The sequence below is a fragment of the Leopardus geoffroyi genome, chromosome B2, assembly GCF_018350155.1.
Source record: "Leopardus geoffroyi isolate Oge1 chromosome B2, O.geoffroyi_Oge1_pat1.0, whole genome shotgun sequence".
Lineage (NCBI taxonomy): Eukaryota > Metazoa > Chordata > Mammalia > Carnivora > Felidae > Leopardus > Leopardus geoffroyi.
Window position 1 is genome coordinate 36,926,154 of NC_059332.1, and position 24,126 is coordinate 36,950,279.

The window sequence follows — 24,126 nt, forward strand, 5'->3', positions numbered from 1 at the left end:
AGGCTTTGTGAGATATGTAGGAGCCAGTCCTGACAGAACTGGTTGAAGAGGAGAGGCGAGGGAGAGGAGTAAATTCAGGAAGATTGCCGTACTTTTAGCGCAGTCTACGGATAGATGGGTGGTACCACTGAATGAGCTGAGGGAAATCTCAAGGTGACTTGAGCAGGGGAAGGGAGGATAACGGAATTCCATTTCCGGCGTGTCGGTGTGAGATGCATGTGTAACATTGTTGGGGGCGGAGGTGGAGTACCAGGTAAGCGGGTAGAACACAGGGAACATGACAAGAGAGTGGGAAGAGCCACTAAGCTGCCAGGTTGCTTCCATCTTCATTGGCGAGAAGACTGGTCTTCAAATTAGAAATGGCAGAACAACCGTAAAAAAAGGGAAAATTGAAGCCCCAAATAGATGAAGTGAAAGAAAGAGAGTATCTAGTCAATTTAAATGATTCCAAGTCTCCTAGCTCCGGTGAGTTACACCCCACGCCTGCTGAAAGAAATTGCAGATGTAATCTCAGAGCCACGATTGGTAATCTTCAAGAGACTGTGAAGACTATAAGGAGTGCCAGTGACCGGAGAAGGACAACTGTTCCCCAGATTTTTAAAGTGAAGAGGAATAGATTGTAATGGGAAACATTTGGGTAAGTTTCACACCATCTATGACAAAAATTCTAGAATGGCTTATTAAATAGATGGCCTATGACTGCTTTACTTCACACCCACAGCTGAGAAAAAAGGAAGGACAGGGATGTTGTTTGCTATCTGACAGAAGTTTATTTGCACTGGTAGCTTGTCCAGACTGACTGTGGCTTCTCTTCCCCCTTCCTAAGCACAAAGTGGGTTTGTCTGGTCTGCAGTGCTTCTCTATCTGTGTGACTTGTTGCCTATGTTACGCAACCTGTATGTAGCCCTTTATGAAAAGAGGTTAACAATTTAAATGAAGAAATCCACAGTCAGAATTCTCCCAGAAATCCAGCATCACTTGTCAGCTTGCCTGGGGACTGGCAAGCTGCAGTAACCTCTGTGGTTATTAGCCTTAACATCAATAAACCTCTGCCTGTTAGAATCCTACTACCTTATTTTTTTGGTGCTACTTCTCTCTTTATATACGCTGACTTTACAATGAGAACAGAAAACAACAAGGCAAATGTGGTAGACAGTGATGGGGCAGGGGGGGAGGCAGTCCTGTCCCACCCACATCTCCATGTGGGTTATCATGTAAAATACCTTAACTACTGCTAAACATAAATATAAATATGTAACATAAATATGTATATATTAGTCTTTCAGAGGCCTTGTTAGAACCTTCATAAAAAAAGCAAAAAAGGGCAGCCTATTCAACACCCAGATGGCTCTCTTGAACTAAAGTATATTCTCTAGGGGATATCATTAGTCTCGCGTTTTAAAATTATATGAGCCTATATGTCAAACAATGTTGGGTTAAAGTTCCTTTCTTAAAAAACAAAGCAAAACAAAACAAAACAAAATGAAAACAACCACCCCAAGCCCAGATTTTTCATTAAGAAGATTTTTTTTTTTTTTAGTACCAGGTCTCATACTCGCATTTGTTTGGTTCATATGTAAAGCCATTTATTGAAGTTGAAAATTAGTTTTGATTCTACATAACCTCTCTTGAATTATCCTCTAAGCCCCTAACCAACTCAAACAGACTTAAGAAGGAAGTGAGCCAGAGGCCTGGGTGGCTCAGTCAGTTAAGCTTCCGACTCTTGATTTTGGCTCAGGTCACGATCTCAATGTTCATAGGATTGAGCCTTGCATCTGGCTCTGAGCTGACAGTGCAGAACCTGCTTGGGATTCTCTCTCTCTCTCTTTCTCTCTCTCGCTGCTCCTCCCCTTCTCATGCTCTCTCTCAAAATAAATAAATAAACATTTTTTAAAAAAGGAGGTGAGCCGTACCTAGGGAGAGCCTCTAATCTAGTCTCTCTGCAAGTCTAATCTTGGTGTATCCTCCCACCAGAAGATCCAAACAAGCACCCTGTATCTCTCTCTGTCCCCCCTTCAATATTTAGAGCACAGAACAGAAATGTATCTTCACTGAAGTTAATGGTATCATCATTGTTCTAAAACAGAATTTGCACATGTGTCTTCCATTTTAAAAGTAATGAATGAAAAGGAATCTCCTTACCGTATTGACCCGATCATGTACGGCTGTGCCAGTTGAACCACAATTGCACCACTTCCTAGCTGATGACACGTATAGCCAGAGTCCCAATCATAATTCTTGGTGTCCCCATTCAGCAAGGCATTTCGGCTCCGGCTGACTCCTTCAATCACACTGGCACAATCAGCAATTGTTGCAACATTCTCCATGGGAACTGTGAGTGCAACACAAGATTCAGCATCAAGATAAGAGAAGCCAAATATATCCTGATAGTGTGCAATGAACAAAATTAATTACAATCTCAAATCAATGATAAAAGGGAAATTAGAACATCTTGATTATCTCAAGACATGAACACACTTTCCATGCCAAATAGCTTCAAGACAAAAAGTTGAACCTAAGATTGGAACAAACCAAACAGCATGTAATAATTAACCCTGAAGTATTTTACTATAAAGAAATATGATACTGCATAAAACACAGAATGGATAAATACATTTGAAAATATTACTATAATAGGAAACTACACAGTAATTGACCTCAGTGAACTATAGCTATATACAAATAGATGAATCAAAAACCATAATGTTGCTTCATAAAAAAATGTGACTTCTAAAAAACTAAAAACTCAAAAAACAAAACACATAATGTCGAGTGAAAAAAGCGAGGCACAAGAAAAACACAGAATATGAGTTCATTTATACAGAGTTTTCTAAAAAGGCAAAACTAGAAATACACTTTGTTTAGGATGGATGTGTATATATATATATATATATATATACACACACACACACACACACACACACACACACATACATAAAACTAAAAAGGAAATCCAGGGAATTATTATATCAAACTCAGTATAATGTGTCTGGGAACGGGGAATGAAATCTTGCAGGGCGTCCTACCAGTGGGTCCAAACATTAATTGATTTCATTCCCAAGATGAAATCTTGGAGGGGCTTCAAAAGTACTGGTCTTGTTGTGTTCTTAAGCTAGGTGGTGGTGAATACACAGGCACTTGTTTTATTAGTATACTCTAAACTGTATATATTTATTGCACTTGGTAAATATAATAAATTTGTTTGGAGAAACATGATATAATAGATTGTTTTAAAATTCATAAAGCAGGAAGATGATCTAGGAAATGGTACCGATCCCTTTTCAGAATACACAGCTGCCCTCAGCCAGGATTCGTTTCCCTTTTTTGTTTGTTTACTATTATGAACATTTCAACACATAATGCTCTTCTCTTTGTTCATGAACTGCTATATTTTGAACCAGCTCTGTTTTGATTTTGAGTCTCTCTCTACTTCAAATCCATACCAATCTGCTCACTTATAAAAGTAAAGGGCTTCCACAAAATGACAGCTGTCTAAAAATGAAATATGGGGAACCTGGCTGGCTCAATTGGTGGAGCATGTGACTCTTGATCTCAGGGTTATGAGAGCCCCATGTTGGGTGTAGAGATTACTTAAAAAACTCACAAAATCTAAAATAAGAAAGGAAGGAAGGAAGGAAGGAAGGAAGGGAGAAAAGAAGGAAAGAAAGAAAGAAAGAGAAAGAGAAAGAAAAAAGAGAAAGAAAGAAAAGAAAGAAAGAAAGAGAAAGAAAAAGAAACAAAGAAAGAAAGAGAAAAAAAGAAAGAAAGAAAGAAAGAAAGAAAGAAAGAAAGAAAGAAAGAAAGAAAGAAAGAAAAGAAAGAAAGAAAGATGGATATAGATTCTCTGAGACGAGTACGATAAAAGGTCAGGGCCTTTTAAGTCCCCCTGGGACCTTTTCTGTGCATTTACTAGTGTTGGGGTTTTAATGTAATTTATTATTTAAACCAAATCTACAATTAAACCCAGCTACTTACATTCAAGGTCTGTAACTTAATTTATTTACATAATTTAAAAATAGGTTAGCAAAAAGACAATTTTTCATTAGATATATAATATACTTTTCAGTATATTACATACTCTCTGAAGAGAGAGGGTAAGCAGTAGACTACCACCATACCAAAACTTTCTACCTTTATAATGATGTAGAGTAAATAATCTTAAACATACATTCTGCACGATGCATTGCATTTATTTTCCAAAGTTGGGCATGCCTGACTTGAGTCCTCATCTTACACAGCTTCACTAATTGCTTTGTTCTCTGCAGAGGAAGCCATCCACAGATTAAAAAAGGGAGAAGGGAAAGGAGGAAGGGAGAGAGGATGGATTTTTGGTGATAAATCCCTTGACTATCAAGCTTAACTCCAAAGCAACAAGCAAAAACACTCTAAGCAACAAGAAATAACCTCTGAGTACAGTTTCCTGGCAGAGAAGGAGGGGGCTCAGAAAGAAGTTCCCTGTGACTTTGGAAAGACAAGAAAGGACTGTATTTGGAGGCTAAGTCATGGTACCTCTATCTCATGGAAAAGGGGAAGTATTGCGTGATCTGGAAGGCAGAACTTAAGGAAGTGGCAGAAGATGCACAGTAATTGAGTTGAGACATAAAATAATACTGTAGTCTGAGGCACCTGGGTGGCTCAGTCTGTTAAGCATCTGACTTTGGCTCAGGTCATGATCTCACGGTTTGTGAGTTCGAGCCCCATGTCAGGCTCTGTGCTAACAGCTCAGAGCCTGGAGCCTGCTTCGGATTCTGTGTCTCCCTCTTTCTCTGCTCCTCCCATGCTCATGCTCTGTCTCTCTCTGTCTCTCAATAATAAATAAATGTTAAAAAAATTAAAATAATACTGCAGTCATAGCTTAGGCTGCAGTAACAGCCCCCATTCTCCCTTTCCACAGCACATGTTTATTTTTTGTGTTCCCTGTGAATACACAGTATTCATACATTGTATCACACAAGGATCCAAGTGACAGAGGCTTTGTATTGCTATGGGTTTTCTCAATTACAGCAGCAATGAGAAGTGACCTGTGTCCTGGTTCTTAAGACTCTTCCTTCAAAGTAACACACGTCACCTTTGTCACATTTGGTTGACCAAGGCAAGTCACAGGACTTTACCTAACTTCAAAGGGGGTGGGAAAAGTACAACCCTGCTGTGTGCCCAGGAGAAGAAAGGGGAATGCTTGGGGAATAGTATTAACTTTTAGCACAAACACTAAACCAGGATGAAGGAACTTTCAACGGAAAGATAAATCTAGTCAATTTATGTAAAGTATATGGCATATTTCAATGCATAAACATACCAAAATGTATTTATCTAGTCTCCGCAAAGGGACATTTAGATTGTTACCACCATTTTCTTGGCGATCACAAATGTGTCTTCTTGTGTACATGGCTAAGAGTTTCTTAAAGGAATACATAAGATATTGTGCAGCTCATGGCTATGAGTTACCTTCAATTTTCCTGGATATTGCCCAAATGAGTCACCAAAGTGGTTGTAAAAATGTACACTCTCAACTCATTGCACCACATCCTTATCAGCTCTTGGTGATGTCAGTCAGATGAGTGTGACATATCTCAATGTGGTTTTAGTTTTTCATTTTTTTTGTTTGATGAAGTTGAACTTTTTTTTTTCTTTTTTCCTTTCTGTAAACTACCTATCTTATCTTTTGTCTATTTTTCTGTTGTCTTTCTAATTGATTGCAGGGTGCCAGTCTTCTGTTGGTTAATGTTTTGAGATGAAATATTCATCTTTTCCTTTAAGATTGGTACCTTTCTTGTTTATATATTCTTTCCTACCCTCATTTTATAAAGATATTTTCCTGTATTTTATTCTACAAGTTCTCAAATTTTGCTTTTCACATACTTATTTTTGGTTACCATAACACAGAAAATCTACTTTCATTTTTTACTCATAAGTTTAGCTAATTTCCCTACCACCATTTAATGAACTCTTCCTCCCACTGATTTATGAGACTTCAGTCACATACAAAGTTTTCATATATACTCATGTCTCTTCTTAAGATCTGTGCTATGTTTCACTGATTTGACTAGCCTTGTGTCTTTACCATGCTGTTTTAACTACTGGGATTTTACAGTGATCTTCAAATCTGATACAGTGAACACCCCTGTTCTCTCTCCTTCCCCCTTTTCTTTTCCTTTTTCCTCCAAATTGTCTTAGATGTTCTTGGCCCTTTTAGAAAAAATTTTCATTTTACCCACTCTTTCAAATATAGTGGCATAAAATTTTTCAGCATGCTTCCTTTTTCATTCCAAATATCTGTATTTGTACCTCTTCTTTCAGTCCTATACAGGCTTGTCTACTTATTAGCGTTTTCAAAGGACCAACTTTTGGTTTTGTTGATTCTTTATTTCCTATTTCACTAAATTCTGCTCTTCTTTTTATTATTTCTTCTTCAACTCCTTTTAAATTACTGTTTTGTTTTCCAACTACTTGAAGAGAATACTCAACTCATTAACCTTTCCTCTTTTCATACAGTCAAAACTTATTTACCCACACTTACCAATGTATTCACCATTACTGTTTTTTACATCCTCCTTTCTTCTTGGCCCACCTTCCTTCTTTCTAAGACATGTCCACTAGCATTCAGCAAAGTCTCTGTTTGAAAGTGCATTTTGCCACCACTCTTGGAAAATAGGTTAATTAATATGGAACTCTAGTTAAAAGCTGTTTTTCCCCAGCACTTTGATGATATTATTCCATAGTCTCGTGACTTTTACTGTTATGTCTGCTAAAGTCTGCTATCCCCCTAACTGTTGTAATTGTTTTTGTCTACAGTTAATTTTAAGATTTTCTTTTTGGTTTTGGTGTTTGGCAATTTAACTGAGTTGTACCTAGACGTAGGTTACATTTATCCTTCTCAGGACTGAATAAGAGCATTTATGGCTTTTATTAAGTCTGGAAAATTTTGGCCATTATTTCCCTGAATATCAATTCTCTCTCCTTTTCTGTGTTGTTGTTGCTGTTGTGCTTCTCAAATTCCTACTGGACCTCTGTTGGAAATTTTCATTCTTTCCTCCATGTTTCTCAACCTTTCTTTTATTTTTTTCCCCCTTTGTACCCCTTTCTGAAGCATTCTGGGCAATTTCTTAAAATTACTATTTGTGTTCACTAATTCTTTCGGTGTGTCTAATCTGCTGTTTAACCTGTTCACCAAGTTACTGAAATTTCACTATTAAACAAAAACTACAGTTTTAAAAATAAATGAACTAGAGCTATGTGTAACAACAAGGGTCAATCTCACAAAGAAAGTTGGTTAAGGAAAGAGCCAAATCAAAAAACAAAACAAAATACTGAGTATGATTCTACTTCTGTTGTTTAATGATACACACTTAGGTGGTGAGATCAGAAAGCAAATCTAGGGAACAGTAAACACTGAAATCAAGAAGAGAGTGGAGAAGCACGAGTGGGGGGTGGGGAGGGACACACACAGGGCTTTAGAGGTTTGGCAGTATTCTATTCAGCATAGTGGTCAGCATGTGAGTATTCCTACCCCCCAGACTTCACATATATGTTCTTTATATTCTTTTGCACATATGGAATATTGTTTGTTTTCCAAGTTTCACACATTTAAACACGGTTTTTTAAACACACAGACACATCTCAACATACACACACAGAGATAAACTGTATTAGTGAAATCTACCCCAAGTCCCAAATTTCCTTTTAAGAAACAGCTTTTGCTAGAACTCTACTGGCAACTTGATAAGCAACTGTATCTACCGGTAAGGTACAAAATCAAAAGATTACTACTTTTCTTAATTCTCACTCCTATTTTTTGATAACGAGTCAAATTAACAACATAATGACCAAATTATACTAAATGATCAAAAGAAGAGAAGAACGGGGACCTAGGCACAAACCCAGAGGATAATGACATTTTATAGGCAACCAAGATGAGACCATCATTCCAGCACTGTGCCGATTCTTAACATTCTGACCAGTATGCTGATCCCATCTAAGGGGACAACTGGAGAATTAAAATGTGAGTTTCATAAGGCAGGGGCTTTTCTTGTTCTCATTGCTCAAGTCCCAACTGCTAAGAAGCAGGGCTGGCTGAGCATACATAGTAGGTGTTAGATAAATATTTGCTGAATGAATGAATCAGAGACAGAAAAAAAAAAAAAAAGGATGCTTATGTAAGTTGTGGCGCTTAACCTTGCTTAACATAGTTCCTCACCAAAAGCTAGAAAATCTCAAAGTTACTGAATAAAGCAGGGAAAAAAAATGCTTTCTCGGTGAAAGTTTTCTTAGAAAAGTAAAGTATGATCAATTTTTGGGTCCTGACCCAAACATTAAAAAGAAAGTAAATATGGTCAGTGTGGAAGAGCTGCTGTGTAAGCATTCCACACACCTTCAACCCTCCTGACTTCTCCTTCCCTAAAAGTTTACCCCACATACAGAAAGCATGGTCGCTCATGGTAGACAAAAATATCTTCTGGCGGAGAAACCATTCTGTGGAGAGGAGGAACGTATGTGACAGTGTGGCTTTTACAAAATAGAAAAGCTCTTTTATGCCTGCAGAGAGTGCTATCTGCTTTAGTTACACTACAGGAATCCTTCCAGAAGAGGTTTGTCCTGAAAGTCACTTCTGGGCCTACTAACACAGAGACCATGTTTTCCATGTCAGCAGAAAGTAATTCTGTTATTAAGCTCCTCTTCCTAGAAACACAAACTTCGGCCTGCCTAGTTGAACGGTCTCAATAATTACTCAACGGTTTGAATAAATTTTGTGGTCTTTTTTTACTGGGAAAAATTAGAGAGTGATTCTGCCTGCAAAGCACAGAAGGTGCCATTACTGTTTTTCTTCTTCGTAGGGGCCAAGCCACCCCCCGTTTGAATGTTCATTACAATCTTTCATAATGCGTCTGATAAATTTATTAAAAACACCATCTGGATGGGACTTGGCTTTGTGCTGTATTTCCAGTCTTCCAGTTTCCTCTCTCGTCCCCCTGGAATTTCTGCCCCAATTTGTGTCACTTTGTTTACAAAACCATACTGCCAAAATCCAGCATCTTGTGTCTGTCTCTTTCTGTTTTTCCTTCACCATCCTTCGGCAGCAGGGGTGGCCAACAGCTTGCCAGTAAATTTAATTCAGGAGTAATAAATTTTTTAAAAGGCAGTATTACTTCCCTGGGACATGACCTGAGGGCCACCTGTACCAGCTCCATTTAAAGATAAGACTGACATGTTAGTTAACTGTCTCCAGAGATCACCTTTGAGAGGTGAGGGAAAAAACCCACTTGAGGCAGATTTTTAAAAATGAAAGAACATGTGGCACTTACAGAGGACCGTCATCCTCGCAAACCATACCTGTGTTAGGCTTTATTCAATGTCTCCCTGGCTGTTTTTATTACAAACTGTTTTCTTTTTTTTTTTTTTTTTTTTTTTTTAAATTTTTTTTTCAACATTTATTTATTTTTGGGACAGAGAGAGACAGAGTATGAACGGGGGAGGGGCAGAGAGAGAGGGAGACACAGAATCGGAAACAGGCTCCAGGCTCTGAGCCATCAGCCCAGAGCCCGACGCGGGGCTCGAACTCACGGACCGCGAGATCGTGACCTGGCTGAAGTCTGACGCTTAACCGACTGCGCCACCCAGGCGCCCCACAAACTGTTTTCTAATGGCACAGTGACTCATGATTCTTCTTCACTGCTAAGATTTTCACAAAGAATTTCTTTCAAAAAGACTACTAAGGTTATTAGCTTAAGATCACACCTAGATATTCCCCTACAGACCAAAACTTTTTATTTTTACTTCTTTAAGTTTATTTATTTAAACTTAAAGAGACAGTGTGCTTGTGAGTGGGGGGAGGGGCAGAGAGAGGGAGAGAGGGAATCCCAAGCAGGCTCCGTGCTACCAGAACAGAATCAGATGTGGGGCTCAATCCCACGACCGCAAGATCATGACCTGAGCCCATATCAAGAGTCGGAGGCTTAACCAGCTAAGCCACCTGGGCGCCTCCCAAAACTTTTTTATAAAAAAAAGGGGCTCACCCGAGGCTCCTACCCGCAGGCCTATACTGCAACTTTGCAGAGCATGCAAACTCCCAACCGGATTGCAATCCAACCTTTGGTCCAGTTTTTCAAAGGAGAAAATACCCGCAGCTGTTACATCTTAACAGCTGTAAAAGAACAATAGCTAATTAGAGCACAAGCCCATCATTCTTGGAAACTATCAAAAAGCTACAAAAATCTATTCTACACACTGGCACTAAGTTACATTAATTCCCGGTTTTTATCTATCAGGTTAAAAAAATCACTTTTCAATCATATGTTACATCAATCGTATCACTGAAGAAGAACCATTGATCATTCAGGGCATGCAACGTTTAGACTTTTTTCCCCAAATTTCCCCCAGTTCCCAATTCCGCGAAAAGACTGCTTCCTAACACAATTGCAAAGGATTTGGACAGGATCACCTCCCCGCACTCACAGGGGAAGCCCAGGAGAAGAAAATAGACCACGCCTTTTGAATGCTGGACCACCCCCGCCCCCCCTCACCTTCCTCTGTGTCTCTTTCCTTTTCTCTTTGCTTTTCACTCTCCTCTGTTTGAGTTAGTATGAATCTGCATGCTCCCATCATTCCCGTCTAGCTCCACTTCCGGATGTTATCAAAGTTGCCCAAATCACGCCATCTCCTGAGACTGTTAAGGGTTTTGACAGTCATGCTGGGCTCTACTTGGCCAGTGAAAGGAGGAGGTAATACCTTTCCAAAGTTCAAATGTGCCCCCCTTCCCCCTTCCCCAAACATATGCAAACTACGTAAGGCCATAGCTCCAAACACTTCAGAGGGAAGGTGAGAAATCAGAGGTGGTTATCCCCAGGGCCAAGGTGAGGTGGGTGGGGCCAGTGGATCTCAAAGGTACAAATTCACTAGGATCAGTGAATTCTCTCTCATACTGGGGCCTTTGAAGGAAAGCATGGTCCAGAACTAACTGTTTAAGAGGTTTACTCTCTTAGGTGTAGCTTGAATGCTGGAGGTTTTAGCTGTGAAAATCTTCAATGCAAAAAGACCTTAAAGAATCAAGCATCAGATGTTACACAGCAGTAACCACTGCAGTGTATCAAAGAGGGATTCACTCTGTAGGCGAGGCCTTGAAATTTAGGACAAAGGCATTTCCAGGTGTAAGAAAAAAGATATCCCAAACATCCAACTATGTGTTTGAACTAATAGGCAATATCTCATTGGGGTGACTTTTTCTTTTCTCTGGACATAATCTGTTAGAGAAAGAGCCTCTACATCTGCCCCTACATCAGGACAAGTGATTCAAGCTCATACAGGGGGAAATACCTAACATAACAAAGAGTCGCTGAAACTGGTTTTAAAATTTTTGGAAACTCTCAAAAAAATCACAAAATTATAATGTAAAAGGCATTTTTTTCTATGAGTGGTATCGTAAGTTTTACATGGATTTAGTTTTCCTTATGTCCTAAAAGATGGTGAAATCAACAGAATTATTTTTGTTCCCCACCACTGGTTAAAAGGTCTTATCAAGCCACAACAATTTTATGACTCAAGATCAGAGCTGTTACTATAGCTAGGGGGAGTATTTCTCATTCATGCTGGGCATAGAACAAAGGATGTGCAAAAGGTTTTTAAAAGCCCCACGAAAGAAGTAATGGTTTGCTCAATACTTACTTTTTAAAATTTTTTAATGTTTCTTTATTTTTGAGAGAGAGAGAGAAAAAGAGAGAGAGAGAGAGAGAGAGAGAGAGAGAGAGAGAGTGTGTGTGTGTGTGTGTGTGTGTGTGAGTGAGAGCAGGGGAGGGAGAGAGGGAGACAGAATCCGAAGCAGGTTCCAGGCTCTGAGCTGTCAGCACAGAGCCCAACACGGGGCTCAAACTCACAAATCATGAGATCATGACTTGAGCCGAAGTAGGAGGCTCAACCGACTGAGTCACCCAGGCGCCCTGCTCAATACTTTTTTGTAAGGAGATTTTTTTTTTTTTAAAGTTCCTTTAATCAAGCAGTGGCTTTCTTTTTATATAAGCTGAAGGATCTGGTTCACACTTTAACAATTTTCAATCAGAATGATTCTAGGATCATGGATGACTCTTGAGTTTTAAGATCCTGAATATTTCCTTAAAATGCATCAATAACTATAAAATTTGAGTTTTTACTCAAAGTAGTGTCAGTAGTGAGGCATCCCAAACATTAAGTGGAGCCCTGTACATTGTACAGAAAATGTCCTGATCGGATCTGTGACAAGTATGTTCCTACAACTCTGCTTTGGCAGAATCTTCCTGCCACACCTTTTGGAGGCAGACAGAAAAAGGTTGGAGATAATGCCAAATTCTCACATGTTTTAGCTCCCACAAACCATCCTGGACTGAGTTATGTGAGAAGGAAAAGACTCTCTGAGAATCTCAAGGGAGCAAGACTGGAATTTAGAAGAAACAGATAGGTAAAGGTGAGTCTCAACTTCTGAATACTGGGCTCTCAGAATTAAGACTCTGTAGTCAGACCACACAGGATGCCTGAGGGAAAAATCCTGCCTCCTGGGCACTCTCCCAGTTTTAGTCTGAGGGACCACCCAGGGCTGTGAGGGAATGGAGCAGTCCCCCTGGGTGAGGCACAAGTGATGCCTCTTCACTGATGAACTTGGGGTCCCTGGGAGAATCTGGCTACCTGGCTGCAAAGACTGACAATCAGAATCTTCCAAGTGACCAGGAACAACTCTATTCATACCTCTAAGTAGTTCTCAGGAAAGAAAAAAAAAAAAAGCCTCAGCAAAACCTACAATGTATACTACCTTCTGGAGGCCAAAGTTAATCCAGATTGAGGAAACACAATCATGCTCTATTTTCCAGCAGACTTACAGTGTGTGATGAAAAAGTCTTGTCTAAAATACAATAAAAAAGTAATTTAAAGAGAGCCTTTTGCTACTATTTTCGATTATTGTTTCAATGGTTTACACTTAGTGCTTTGGGAAATGAAACATGGGTGCAAGTATTTTTAAATGAACTTTATTATGAATATTGTCAAACCCGCCTAATAAGAAGCATCTCATTTTTGGGTTCTAGCTTTCTTCATATCATATCTACACACTTTAATTCTGAGAGGGGAAATGCTACTCTCCCCTTCCCGCCTTCAGCTCTGACATCCAATGGGCCAGGCCATGGACTGAATGCAGGCACCCAAAGAACTACCCTGAGTTCCGGGGATGGTTTCTTAGGCTATCTTGAGGAGGCCATTTAACTGCTCTGGGACTGAGTTTCTTTCCTTAGTGAATAATCCCTTCTTCTCTCTACCTTCTTATGAATATTGAGGGGCGCCTGGGTGGCGCAGTCGGTTAAGCGTCCGACTTCAGCCGGGTCATGATCTCGCGGTCCGTGAGTTCGAGCCCCGCGTCGGGCTCTGGGCTGATGGCTCAGAGCCTGGAGCCTGTTTCCGATTCTGTGTCTCCCTCTCTCTCTGCCCCTCCCCCGTTCATGCTCTGTCTCTCTCTGTCCCAAAAATAAATAAACGTTGAATATTGACAGAAAAAATTAGATGTTTACAAAAGCACCTTGAGACCAAAAAAGCACAAGACCCAGGACTGGTACTTTCTTAGCCATGAAAGAGTCAGGGTTTTGGCCATGTGGTATGGGTAGGTGGGACCAGCATTTCAGAAATCTCGGTATCATACAAGAGGGGAGACTCTTTTTCCCACAAGGTACCCTATAATTGCAAAAGGACAGGGTGCAAGGGAAGGAAGAACCAATAACAATTCTACTGACCTGCAAAAACTATTAGCACCTGCTAGTGTAATATGCAGCTGGCAGTTTCAGAATAACCAAGAAAGCAGTTCCTTCTGGTCGATATTTGCTGGGGACAGCAATTTCTGACCTACTGAATCAGATCAAGATCATCTGAGTCATTAGACCAAAGAAGCCTCTTTGTGCTAACGGTACAGTGGCTGGGGGTCTCTTTTCATTAAACTAAGGGGTCTGCCTGCAGCCTGTCTTCTAGAAGAGTCACTGCTTTGAGGTTTCATGAACTATCACAACTGAGTGAGCAAAATCAAAACACATTAAAAATATTTGCAGACACAAATGGGCATATCATTTATCAGTGAGGCAGGCAGTGGTAAATGCCGTGTGGCTGCCCCACTCTTCTTGGGGGAAGGCAGGAGGGGGCACAAGGAGAGAGGGGAGGAAGAGGGAGAGTAAAGGTTCCCTACAGTATTTAGATGGTCTTCAAATGTTCATAATTTCCTTAGGGTGTGCTCGTTGCCAGGTTGACAGATGTTGCTGGAAAAACCTGTACTATTCTGAAGAAAGGCTAACCTTTCAAGAGTGGGAGCGGGGGAGGGAGAGAGCCCACGTATTCCAGTGAAGAGATGACATTAAACCGGACAGCAAACCACCCTGAGCCTGCTGGATCTTTGAAAGGCTGTGTGATAACACTGCCAAAGAGAACTGTCCTGGGAGAAATCTCATTTCACCATGGCCTTCCCTGCCATGAGTTTAAATTAGTTTTTAAAACTAAATATTAGAATGCCCTAGACAAGTAACTGATTATTAATTATTGCTTTTTTAAACTGCCCTGACTCTGAGCGGTAACATTCCCCTAAGAGAAGTCATGGATAAGCCATTTTATACTCTCTCCTAAGCGTTTGTCCACTTTCTTTTTTCATTCTTTCTTCCTTGCTTTCCTTTATGCATAAAGAGAAATGGGTTCCTCAAAGCAAACTGCCAATGATGTTAAACAGACTTCCCAACTGGGTGCAAGCTTACATGCTTCCTCTGCTGGCTTGGCTCTTGACATTTCCTAAAGAAAGCCTCCCAACTGAAGATCAAGTATGTTGAGGGCTAATTTATGGGACAAACAGCCCCAGTCCTTTACCACAAGGTAAGAGGAAGAAAGCACGTTAGGGCTTGCCTGTTTAAGATCCTCAGTTCATCAGTCAGTGTAGTGGAATCAGCATTTGAACTGGAAAGAGCTGGGGCTGAGAAGGAGAGGGGAAAGCCCAATGTGCTGAGGCCTCACTTTTCAACATACACTACCTGTGTCCTCTTCCTGAGGGCTGTGGCTTCTTCTCCAACATCGTTTTCTGGCATTCCCAACTCTGAACCTCCTGCTCAAAAATCCACATGTTCTTTCTCGTTAATGTGACCATGAGTCATTTCTTCCTGTGCCCTGGCTACACCCAATGTTTTTTTTTTTTATCAGCTCTGATTAAGGAGTAAGTCACCTAATGTCTTCTCATGGAAGGCAGATTAACCAACCTATCCATTTAAAGATTAACAGTAATGTGCCATAAGGAAAATTATACCTCCAGCATGAAAATCTGCAGTTGGGGAACCATTTTACAGGATCACACTCATTTATATCAATTATCTTGTTTATCAAAGACAATGAAAACCAAACTGGTAGTAAAAAGGTACAGAGTGCACTGTGAGAAATAATTAGGTCTTACCCTCCCAGAGGCCGATAGCCATTTACCACTTCGCTTTGGGAGGTGATGTTTACAGTGTCTGTTTTATAACTCTCTTCACATTAACTTTCAAATGTCAAAAGCAGGCAGTTAATTGTTTATTATACAAAATGTCACAAATGTAAAATACTGAGGCATAAAATTATTATAACCGATCTACCACAAGAAATCCTGCCTTTTAGATTTTATAGCTTGTTTGTCAGTCTCTGGATCTCAGCTAAACTGCCACTATATGGACTGTGTGTGCCGGGTAGTCGCTGTCTGACGAGTAATGTTCTCTGCATGCACTGTGTCCTCAGCCAAATGAGAAATAAAAATAACATGATATAAAAATTACTATTATGGTTTAAAGTGGTACGTACTAAGAAGAATGGGAGATGTCGGAATAGTGATGTCACATGTCCCAGCTGAGACTGAGATTCAGAGAATCGTGACGCAGTTGTCCAAGTGGCTTAAGCTCACAAGAGTGAGTGTGTAACTGCTCGAGTTCTCCAAAGCCACTGGGTATGGATACCAACACCCTGTGTCTGCCCCCAGAAGCTCTTCACCATGGAATATGCACCTGCATGAGAATTTCTTCTATATCACCTGCTAAATTTGCAGAGATTGAATCTCCTCCCTCCATTACCCACAATTCCAATTTTGCAAAACCCACCCCTTCTGGCAATGTCTCTGTCTTTAGGCTCAAAGAACCCAATTTTTCTCTAGAGCCATAAAAATCAGAAAGATGGGAAGGAGAAGAGGAAAGAAGGGAGGAGGAAGGAATAAAATAAAGCAGTGTATTTCTATGGGCAAGGAAATGAGAGTCCAGGAAGTCAGTTGGGGTGAGAGTAAGGCCAAGAAAACTCCTTTATAATGTATTAGATAGAATTTATACGAAATTTTTGTGGTTACAATTTAGTAACACCGATGCATGGATGAAAATAGTTACGAGTTGGTCATGGAGCTCCTGTTTACAGCCATCCGTACACACGATGGAAAACACACCATTTTTGCATGCACGGTCGGTTAACCCTCTCTCGTATCACTGAGGTGATGAATACCTGTGAATTTGCTTGGCTAATCCACAAGACCAGTGAAACACTGGTAAGAAACCCATAGCTACCACAGCTCATCAAGTCGTCGAAGTTATAGTTAGAAAAGAACCTTGAGAACCTTTTAGTTCAAGGAATAAATAATTTATATCTTATTACAAATTGATCCAGAAAACAGAAAAGGAGGGAAAGCTGCTCAAGTCATTTTAATATAACTTTGGTTGTGAACTGACCTAGAGATGGGTCAAAAAAAGAAATTTACAGGCCCATTTTATTTAAGAAAATAGACGTAGGGGCTCCTGGCTGGCTCAGTTGAAAGAGCATGAGACTCTTGATCTTGGGGTTGTGAATTTGAGCCCAATGTTGGGCACAGAAATTACTTAAACTAACTAACTAACTAACTAACTAACTAACTAACTAACTGACTAGAAAGAAAGAAAGAAAGAAAGAAAGAAAGAAAGAAAGAAAAAAAAGAAAGAAAATAGGTATAAATATTCTAAAATAAATATTAACCAACAACAAATCCAATTACTTAGAAAATACACCATGTTCAAGTAGCAATTATCTTAGGAATGCAAGTAGGGGTCATCATCAGAGCATCTATCATTTCAATGGATTAAAGAAAAAAAAAAAGCCTCTGAGTGATTCTGAGCAAAAGGGTGTTCCAATGGGCTCACCCTGGCTGGAGTGTGAGAACAGTGGGAAGGACTAGAGAGGATGCAGGCAGAGCCAGGGGCAGAAACATTATGCAGTAATTGGAGGGATGGTGGTGGCTTGCACTGGGGGGTAGCAGCAGCAGTGGCAAGAAACTCACTAGGAATGAAAGAAGTGCAAATTGAACAACACTATGACCTGAGGGCCATCAGGTCACTGTAAGGGCAAAGAGTAGAACACCCACCTTGTATGTGGGTTAAGGGGATGGGGAGGAAAAGCGCTCTCATGCACTCCTGGTGCTGGGAATGCGAACCAGCAGCAGCCATACAGGAAGGCAATCTGGCAGCAAGGGGCAGAATGAAAGCCGTGTGCTTTAGTGCTCAAGGATCATACTTTGAATACAGGTCCCAGAGAAATCCCCATGCAGGTACAAAGGAGATAGATACAAGGACATTTGTCACAGGGCTGTTTTTGAGAGCAGGAATCTGGAGGCAACCTAGGTATCCATCACAATGGGGAATGAATGAGTAAAACAGGTAAGAGAATAACTGAACTGCCTACCTTACAAGACTGTTGAGAGGGTTAAATGATTTTATATAAGAGCTTAGATAGCGTCTGGCAAAAAGTAGGACTATGTAAGTTTGTTAATATATTTATAATTATTATGATGGAATGCTAAGTCACATTAAGAAGCAATGATACATAGGTCTTAAAAACATACTATTCCTTGAGAAAAGTATGAAAATGAATAAGATTTATAACATATGAACATTTTTGAAGATGAAAACACATACAAGACATGCCAATGCTATAGATTTTACAAATATAAGTGCATATTAAGGATATAGCCAAACATGCTCAAGATGATGTCACAGAGAAGGAGAACAGAAGCAGGGTTCAAAGCAAAGAAGAAACACAAATTTAAAAAAAGGCCTTGCTTGGAACACCGAGGATGATGTATTAATGCCCTGAGGTATATGATTAACACAATTATCTACACCCAAAGGAGGGTTATTTAAAAACAAAACAAAAAAGAAACAGATCATTCGGTTAGTTTTTTCATTTTATAGCTGAGAATTCTGAGTCTCAGAGAGATGCTGTCTTATATTACATGGCAAATCGGCAGCAGAGTGGGAACCAGAATCTGGGCTAATCTTCTGGTCCTCAGAATGCAGCACACCATTCTGTCCATCCATCCATTCAATAAACATTTATTGAGTATTGGGATTCCACGTGCTGGGAATATAGCAGTGAACAAAACAGACACGGTCCCTTCTATTATCAAACCATGTGAATAAAATGTATCATTGCAAATGAAACTAAGAGCTTCTGAAGGGAAAAAAATCCGTATCTATTAGCATCATACAAAGGTAGAGGGTCAGGTAAAACTTTTCTTAAGAAGTAACATTTAAACTGAAATTTAAAGGATCAATAGGAGGTTACCTAGATAAAGGGGGTGAGGTGTAATGGGGGGAGGGTAAGGGACATTCCGGAGAGAATGCCAAGTGCAAGGCCCCGTGGTCAGAGAATGCCCTGTCCGTTCTGGGAATGAAGAGAAGGCTTGCGGCTTGAACAGCAGAAGGCTAGATGGGAACTGGTATAAGCTGAAGCAAGTATGCGGGCTCCAGATTACACACGGGTTCACAAGCCACGGTGAAGACTGCATTTCTCTTAAGAGGAACGGGAAGGCTCTGAGTGACTCTGGGCAAAGGAGTGCTCCATGGGGGTGTGGAGAACAACGGGAAGGACTGGAGAGGATGAGGGACCCTGCTGAGTAGCCAGGCATGACAGCAGTGCTAGAGCCAGTGGTGGCTCGCGCTCGGATGGTAGTGGCCGTGGGGGCAAGAAGGGAATACATTTGACATTTGGAATGCAGCATCGATATAAGTTATTTCTATAATATAAAAATATCTCTGATGATACACGTTTTAGTGTGCTTCCACAGTTCGCTGAGGTTTTACTGAGGTGTGCTTCCAGTTTTTTATAACCAGCAACCACTGAACATTCATCAAAGGATCACTGGGAAAAAGTCTGATAATGCTCCTGGGGCAACTGGCTCCTTGGTTTTGAGCAAGAAGGAAGGAAATGGGGCTCTAAGCTCTTCCCTAAACTATCGTTTGCCACCAAAGACCATTGCTCTGTCAGCCGGCTTCGCTGGCCATTAGCAAAGCAGTAGCTGCCCAGTTAGGACGGGGGTGCAGCGTCTGCCTCCGGCAGGCACAAGGGCCGCCTGTGGTGCCTACAGTCCTGAAGTTAGAACTCAATCAATTCATCTTTAATATTTTACAGAATCATTTCCTGAAGATTCTAATTTGAACATCTAACACCTTCTGCACTTTTACATCTCACTTGAGCCCCTCATTTTTACACTCCACTTTATTGCCATTTTAGTTGATTTCAACACAGCTTCATGGAAAACAACTTCACCAACGACCATTGCCTGTCATTATGAGGGCAGGATTGAAGTAATCCCCTGCTTCAGTACTGGGTGCTTTTTATGATAATTTTACCACAGGTAATGTTGTGATTTTAAGTACATTTCTCTCTTGTAGCACTGTACCAGTTCCTGTCTTTAAAAAGCTAAGTATCGAATGCAGCTATAAAAGAAACATACCCATCTTCACAATATTAACGAGCCAATAAATTCAAAAAGATTGCTGCGTCCCGGACTGGCTCACCTACCAGGCACCCAGTATCATGCAATCACTTAATTTTACTCAAATCAGTGACACACCCAAGCCCTGTTACACTGAATTATGAGGCAGGAAAAGGCCATCAGGTTTAGAGGTCCCCTCCCAAAACATTTTATACAGCAGCCTGCTCCAACAGCTTCCAAATCCCAAGGATTTCATTTGATTCACAGAAGCACGGCCCTCGCGTTGCTATTTTAATAAATAAGGAATACTGTAAGGCCCCAAAGGCTATTGGAATTTTTCCTTCCAATTCCCTCTTCTCATTTTTAAACATCTTTCTTGAGGTATAATTGACACACAGACCATTTCACATATTTGAAATGTAGAATTTGATGAGTTAGACATATGTGCACACCCATGAAACCATTAGCATAATCAAGATAACAAACCTTTCCATCATCCTCGAAAGCTTCCTCATGCCCCTCTGTAATCCCTCCCCCAGCCCCAGAGGACTGTGAATCTGCTTTCTGTTACTATATGTGAATTTGTATGATCTAGAATTGCTTGTAAGTGGAATTATACAGTATATCTTCTTTTTTTCGTTTGTTTGGCATCTTTCATCTAGATTCTCAGGGACTCCTGGTTTACTCGACAGAATCATCATCAGGTGAATCACTATACTTCACAAAGAAATTCCCCTACCTAACCCAGAAACAGGACTTAATTTAGTGGGCTATATTTGGGAGCACGTGGGGTGCTGTGGTGCCTGGAGGGCACCGGTGCTGGCCCTATCCACCCTACCTTGTCTCTCTCTTAGGATAGGCAGTGTGGAAATAGCTTTATTTGAAAAAGAAACATTAATATTTTTTTTTTCTGATCATAAAAGTAGCACATATTCACTGAAGAAAATATGTAAATGCAGAGAATATAATTAAAAAATTAAAATTGCCTACAATCTCATCATCCAGATAACCTCGATTAACATTTTGATGTTCTTCTTATTGTCCTGTTATAACAAGGGCTGTTTTCATGAACTGTTATAGACTGAATTGTGTCCCGTACCCTGCAAATTCATAATGTGAAGGGGTAACCCCCACTAACCTAGAACGTGACTGTATTTGGAGATAGGACCTTTAAAGAGATAATCAAGATTAAATAAGGGTGGAAACCTGCTCCAACAGGACCGATGTTCTCATCAGAAGAGGAGGAGACATCAGGGATGGGAGTGCATGCTGAAAAACCCACTCGAAGACGCAGTGAGAAGACAGGTATCAGCAGGCCAAGGAGAGAGGCCTCAGGACCAACCTAACCTGCCGACACCTTGATCTTGGACTTCCAACCTCTACAATTGGGAGAAAGTAAACATCTGTTGTTTAAGCCTCCCAGGCTCTGGTATTTTTTTATGGCAGCCCTAGCAAATTAATATACGCACATGTAAAAATACATATACTATCTTTAAAATACTGGCATCAGTTTGGCTATAAAGATGGCATCCTGCTTCTACTTTATATTACGAGCATTTCCCTATGTTATGAATGATTATATAGAAATTTTGATGTGTGAACGTGCCAGAATTTATTTCATTATGCCCCTATTGTTAGACATTGCAGTCTTTCCACTTTTTTGGTTATCATAAATATGACACTGCATTATACATTCATGTGAAAGAAATGTTCTTCCTGAATATTTCCTTAGGATAAATTACTAAAGTAGTAGATTGAGGGGGTATTTTTAAGACACTTCATCTATTGCTAAACTGCCTTCAAGAAAACTTACACGTTTCTCCACAGTATGACACTGCCCATATCGTGACAGCCTCACTCATACGAAGTATTTTCATTTAAAATATTTTTGCCAACAGGATTTTGAAATGAAACTTGACAAGCTGATTTTCAAGTTCATTGGAAAAGAAAATCCGAAAGAATAGCCCAGAAAATTTAGAAAAAGAATAGCTATAAATGTGGATTTGCAATACTAGGCAGCAAAATAGATTATAAAGCTGCAGTTATTTAAATGATGTGTCACAGAATCTAGGATGGAGAGATCCAGGATACTTGCTATTTTAAATCAATGTGGGAAAGGATGAAATAATCAATAAAGGATTTCAGAACAAGTGGTCACGTATTTTATTTTTATTTATTTTTTTAAGTAGGCTGTATGCCCAACATGGGGCTTGAACTCACAACCGTGAGATCAAGAGTAACATGCTCTACTGACTGAGCCACCCAGGCGCCCCCAACTTGTCACATATTTTAGAAATAAAAGGGGAACCCCTTCCTCAGACCAAACACAGAATAAAACTTAAATGGATCGAAGAGCTAAATGCTACACACACACGTAGCAGTAAGACAGCAAGAACGAGCCACTGACAACAGTGAAAGAGGAGCACATTTTTATATTTTGGGCTGAGGATGCAGTTTTGAAGCAAGCCACAAAATCCAGAAGCAAGAAAAGAAATGACTGACAGGTATGACTAAGTCAAAATAAAAAACTTCTGCACAACAAGGACATCACAAAGTTAAAATAACAGTGTGGGAGAAGATATTTGCAACATGTATAAAAGACAAAGAATGATTATCCATAAGCTACAAATTAATAATAAAAAACACAAGCAATCAAAAAAGAAGTTGAGAAAGAACATGAAGATATAATTCATAAAAAAAGTAGAAATGGCCAATAAACATAAAGATACTCAAGTTTAGCAATAACTAGGCTAATACGTGTTAAAATGGAAATATCTTATTTCACTGTATATATTTTTGTGTTTGTGTTTTGGTGAGAAATGATTGTATTACTCATGTAAATGAAAAATTTTAAATTAAAAATACTTGCCGATAAAAGAGGACAAAAACGGTATCTTAGTTTGTATTTCTTTGATTATTAGTGAGGCCACACTCTTGTCAAGTTTATTGACAATTATGCTTTTTCTTTCCTTTTTAATAAATTGCTGTTTGTGCACATTACCTGTTGGGAATTCATTTTTTTAAAAATGAATTTATTTTATTCATTTATTTTGAGAGAGAGAGAGAGAAAAGGGACAGTGAGTGGGGAAGGGGCAGAGAGAGATTCCCAAGTAGGCTCCACGCACTGTCAGCACAGAGCCCAATGCAGGGCTCAGAGCTCACGAACCGTGAGTTCATGCTCTGGGCCGAAGTCGGACGGTTAACTGACTGAGTCACACAGGTACCCTGGGAATCCACAACTTTTTTACTCGTTTGAAAGTACTTTCTTTATGTTAAAGGTAATTACTCATTTTCATGTATGCTGCAATTATTTTTTCCCAGTTTGTCAAACACCTTTGAGCTCTATTTGTGCTTTCTGCCTTTGCTTTTGTGCCGAGGAAGTACCTCCTCAACCTTGAGCTCAGATAAATACTTATTAACAGCTCTCTGTGGTTCTTCTGGAGTAATGTTATCTAACTCTTAACAGGAAACTATTTTGGTATACAGTATGTGGGGAAAATCTCAGGTGTTTTTAGTTACCAACTGCTGCAGCATTTACTATATTACCTTTCCTTTCTCAACTCATGGGAAATGTCATTTTTATCCTGCACTATATTCTTACATATGCTAAGATCTAATTCCGAGTTGGCTTAATTTATCTACCAGTTTATTCTTGCATTTAATGCCATACTACTGCAGTATGTAGTACTAATTTTAATACCTTGTTAATACTAGAACTCTCATTTCATTTTTTTTTTTTTTTTCTGTTTTTGGGAAGGGATTTCCATGTATTTATTCTCTTGGAAAAATTCTTTTTAACTCAAAGTTTTTTGTTTTGTTTTGTTTTTTAGGCACAGTTGGGATTCTGAGTAGTTCTGCATGAAACTGGTAGATTAAGATGGGAAGAACCAACATTTTTACTGCATTAAAGTTTTCCATCCAGAAATACGTCTTTCCATTATTCAGTGTTTCTTAAAGACTTATAGTTTTAATTAGAACATGTGGATTTATTAATTTTATTCCTTGGTAGGTATTTGTTGTTTGTGAGGGGAAGAAAAGTTTAAAAATTCTGGCAGATCTTCCTGGCATGCTCCCCTCATAATCTACAGTTACGGCTCCCACCTTTGCTTTCCTGACCCTGCTCCCATCTCTAAAGGCATAAGAGGGGTTTGGAGATGGCTGATCCTTGGTCACAGGGCTAGGGATGGACTGATGTATGGCTCATGGGCTGTTACTGGGTGTTTGGCAGTTTTCAATGCTATTATGAATGGAATTTCGGAATTTCCCTCATTATATTTTCCCTGGGTTGTTTTTGTTTTTGTTTTGAGAACACTTTATTTGTATTTATTATTGTGACTGGCTACATTCCTCAGAGTTCTTGTTAGTTCTAGTAATTTTTCAGTTCATTTCCTTGGATGTCTTACTGT

General features: G+C 39.7%; 1 protein-coding gene across 4 annotated transcripts in view; it reads right to left on the bottom strand.

Annotated features, from left to right (window-relative positions):
* BTBD9 (BTB domain containing 9) overlaps positions 1 to 24,126 on the bottom strand; it is a 414,802-nt gene that overhangs the window by 108,099 nt on the left and 282,577 nt on the right. For all 4 annotated transcript variants that reach the window (XM_045498061.1, XM_045498063.1, XM_045498062.1 and 1 more), the window contains one exon: positions 2,143 to 2,332. In XM_045498061.1, the coding sequence (XP_045354017.1) occupies positions 2,143 to 2,332 (190 nt within the window). The remainder of the gene's footprint in view (positions 1 to 2,142; positions 2,333 to 24,126) is intronic.